The sequence below is a fragment of the Xyrauchen texanus genome, chromosome 10, assembly GCF_025860055.1.
Source record: "Xyrauchen texanus isolate HMW12.3.18 chromosome 10, RBS_HiC_50CHRs, whole genome shotgun sequence".
Taxonomy (NCBI): Eukaryota; Metazoa; Chordata; class Actinopteri; order Cypriniformes; family Catostomidae; genus Xyrauchen; species Xyrauchen texanus.
In genome coordinates this window covers 1,427,804-1,430,303 of record NC_068285.1, presented here as the reverse complement: position 1 = coordinate 1,430,303, position 2,500 = coordinate 1,427,804, and the positions used below count along the sequence as shown (strand labels likewise).

The 2,500-nt window shown below is 35.0% G+C and overlaps 3 protein-coding genes across 7 annotated transcripts in view; 1 reads left to right on the top strand and 2 right to left on the bottom strand.

Moving 5' to 3' along the window:
- The window catches only part of LOC127650623 (NACHT, LRR and PYD domains-containing protein 3-like), a 615,184-nt gene that overhangs the window by 422,739 nt on the left and 189,945 nt on the right, over window positions 1-2,500 (top strand). The window lies entirely within an intron of this gene.
- The window catches only part of LOC127650622 (NACHT, LRR and PYD domains-containing protein 3-like), a 527,629-nt gene that overhangs the window by 503,275 nt on the left and 21,854 nt on the right, over window positions 1-2,500 (bottom strand). The window contains exon 6 of the mRNA XM_052136143.1: window positions 1,197-1,304. Within this exon, the coding sequence (XP_051992103.1) occupies window positions 1,197-1,304 (108 nt within the window). The remainder of the gene's footprint in view (window positions 1-1,196; window positions 1,305-2,500) is intronic.
- Window positions 1-2,500, bottom strand: part of LOC127650628 (NACHT, LRR and PYD domains-containing protein 3-like) — an 857,046-nt gene that overhangs the window by 839,058 nt on the left and 15,488 nt on the right. The window contains exon 2 of the mRNA XM_052136180.1: window positions 2,431-2,475. The gene's annotated coding sequence lies outside the window, so the exon portion shown is untranslated. The remainder of the gene's footprint in view (window positions 1-2,430; window positions 2,476-2,500) is intronic.

The window sequence follows — 2,500 nt, the reverse complement described above, 5'->3', positions numbered from 1 at the left end:
AGGAGATTCTCCATGAATGACACTAAAACAGCAATTAAACAGAGTTTAGTTCATGTGTTTTTTTAGTAATCTGAAACATAATTTCAACATCCAGTGCAATAAAACACATTTAATGATGTGTCTTATATATTATATGTCACATGAGAACTTGCAATGTCACTAACATCAACATAAGTTCTCACATAAACACTCGAGCCGCTGTGAACAAACATCTCTCACAGCACTCATGAATGCACAACAGACGTCAAGATTTACAGTGAAAAATTACACATTTATACTTTTATTTTAAGTTTTAAAGTGAGGCACTCTCCACTGCCATTGTATTAACAAGACCACTCACCATATTCATTAAAACATCTGCTTTTGTGTCTTCTGCATGAGGGTGAGTGAATTATGACACAATTTTCATTTTTAATGAACTGAGAAATCCTGAAGCTGCAGTGAGGACGTGTGTTTTATTTGATCATTCAGAACACAAAACACCGACATAACGGGACATTACAAGCAGGGGCGGATTACGATTTCTGAGGCCCCAGCAACCGACCAACCCAGGGCCCCATTTTGAAAATAGTTGCTTAAATTAAGTAATATTTATTTTAAATCATAATTTTAAATTCATCCTATAAGCCGTTGTAGCAAAGTACATTCAAAATGTGTAATGAAATAAAAATCTAGTTAATTATAATGAATGATGTTTTCCAGTTGTTGTTGTTTTTGTGAACAGGGTGTGCAAGAATCTACTTCACCAGTAACATTTTGGAATTTAGTTGGTATTAATTAATATTATAACCATCAATTACAGCATTTATTGTTGTCCAGTTTGTCATTATAACATGATACAGTATTATTATTATTACTTTGAGGATTCATATATTAGTATTATATTTCTGTCTTATTTACTTTCTCCTGGATCTTATATTCTAACGCTGCAGTGTTTTGTTCACCATGTTGCAAAAGGCAGTATTTTATGTTGGCAACACTCTTAACAGTAACAGTAAACACACAAACACTGCGGCCATCACACACTAGAGCAGAAGGGAAAAACATTTATCAAGTGCTGAAACTCAGGACTCATTATTTTTATTATAATTGCATATTTCCTTTTAGATTTATATTTTTTACACTGGATTCTTTCTAATGGTCCCTCAGACTGTGGTGTACACGTTCATACTGTCAGTCAACATGAGAGTCCTCACCTCACATCAGCACAAGGGGCTCCTGAACTGAATCTAAGTGGAGCATCCATTGACCGGTCACTCTTCATGGACACACAGCTGGATTCAGGAGATTCTCCATGAATGACACTAAAACACAACAGCAATTAAACACTGTTTTAAAAACTACAAACTCTCACAAACACTCTTTTCCTCTCATCAGTTTCTCAGTTTTACTCTTCCCAATATTTCTCTCTTCTTCAAGGGGTAACATGTTCCTTTCCAATGTTTTCAGTGTTATTTTATCATTGAAATCGAGATTTATTATTTTAGTAGCAGTGGTCACTTAGAGAATATGAGTGACCACTGCTACCAACCCTAAGTGACTCAACTCACTTGAAGAGGTTCAAATTTATTTATTAATAAATGCACAGAATTGATGTACACTATACAATGCAATGTGCAGCTTCTGAAAAACTGTTTTCACAAGAATTAAATCATCAAATTCACATTTACAGGAGAAACATACACACAAATGACCTTTGACCCCAATCCTAAATAATGTACATTTCTCCAGTTCTGTCTGTGACTGAATCAAACCGTCTCACTGTCATCTGACTGTAGATCTCACTTTACCCTAAAGCTGTTTCACATGTTTATACTTGAGATAATCCAGTCTGTTCTCATTTCTCCTCAGTGTTTTTATACTGTAGTGTTGTGCAGCATATCAGAAATATCTATCAGTGTATTTTATTAAAGCATTGAAATCCTCTGACCTCTTGAACTTCCCTGTGTCTGTCTGTCCACTGAGATCCTTTGTGGAGTCCATGACATCATCTGAACAGTCCACTGAACACCTGTCAACAAACGGGACATCATCTATATTTGTGACGTGTTTATTTGTTCAATACTGACACATATTTGTTTTTATTTGTCCTCTAGAATATTCCATTAGAAATGAATCAATGAGGTTCAATTGCAGACTGTCAGCTTTTATGACATGTTAAACACCAGCATAAAGAGAAAACATCAGAAGACTCAACAGAAGAAAACAAAGCAACGTTTCAAGTCAATAGAAGAAATAACATTTCAGTGCCAAAGAAACTGAACACATACTGACAATTCAGATAAAAGAGCAAAAGTCTCAGTATCTGTTTGTTCTGCTGTGATTAATACTTAGATATCTGTTAGATGTCTTACTGTAGCTGATAGTTTGAAAGGTTTATTATTGTTGTCTTGTGAGTTTTGGTTTGTTTAGCAGCAGTTCAGTACTCACCTGTCAAGAACTGTTGATGTTCCTCTTTACTGACTAGAATATCACCTACAAAAAGCAATGCAGCCAACTC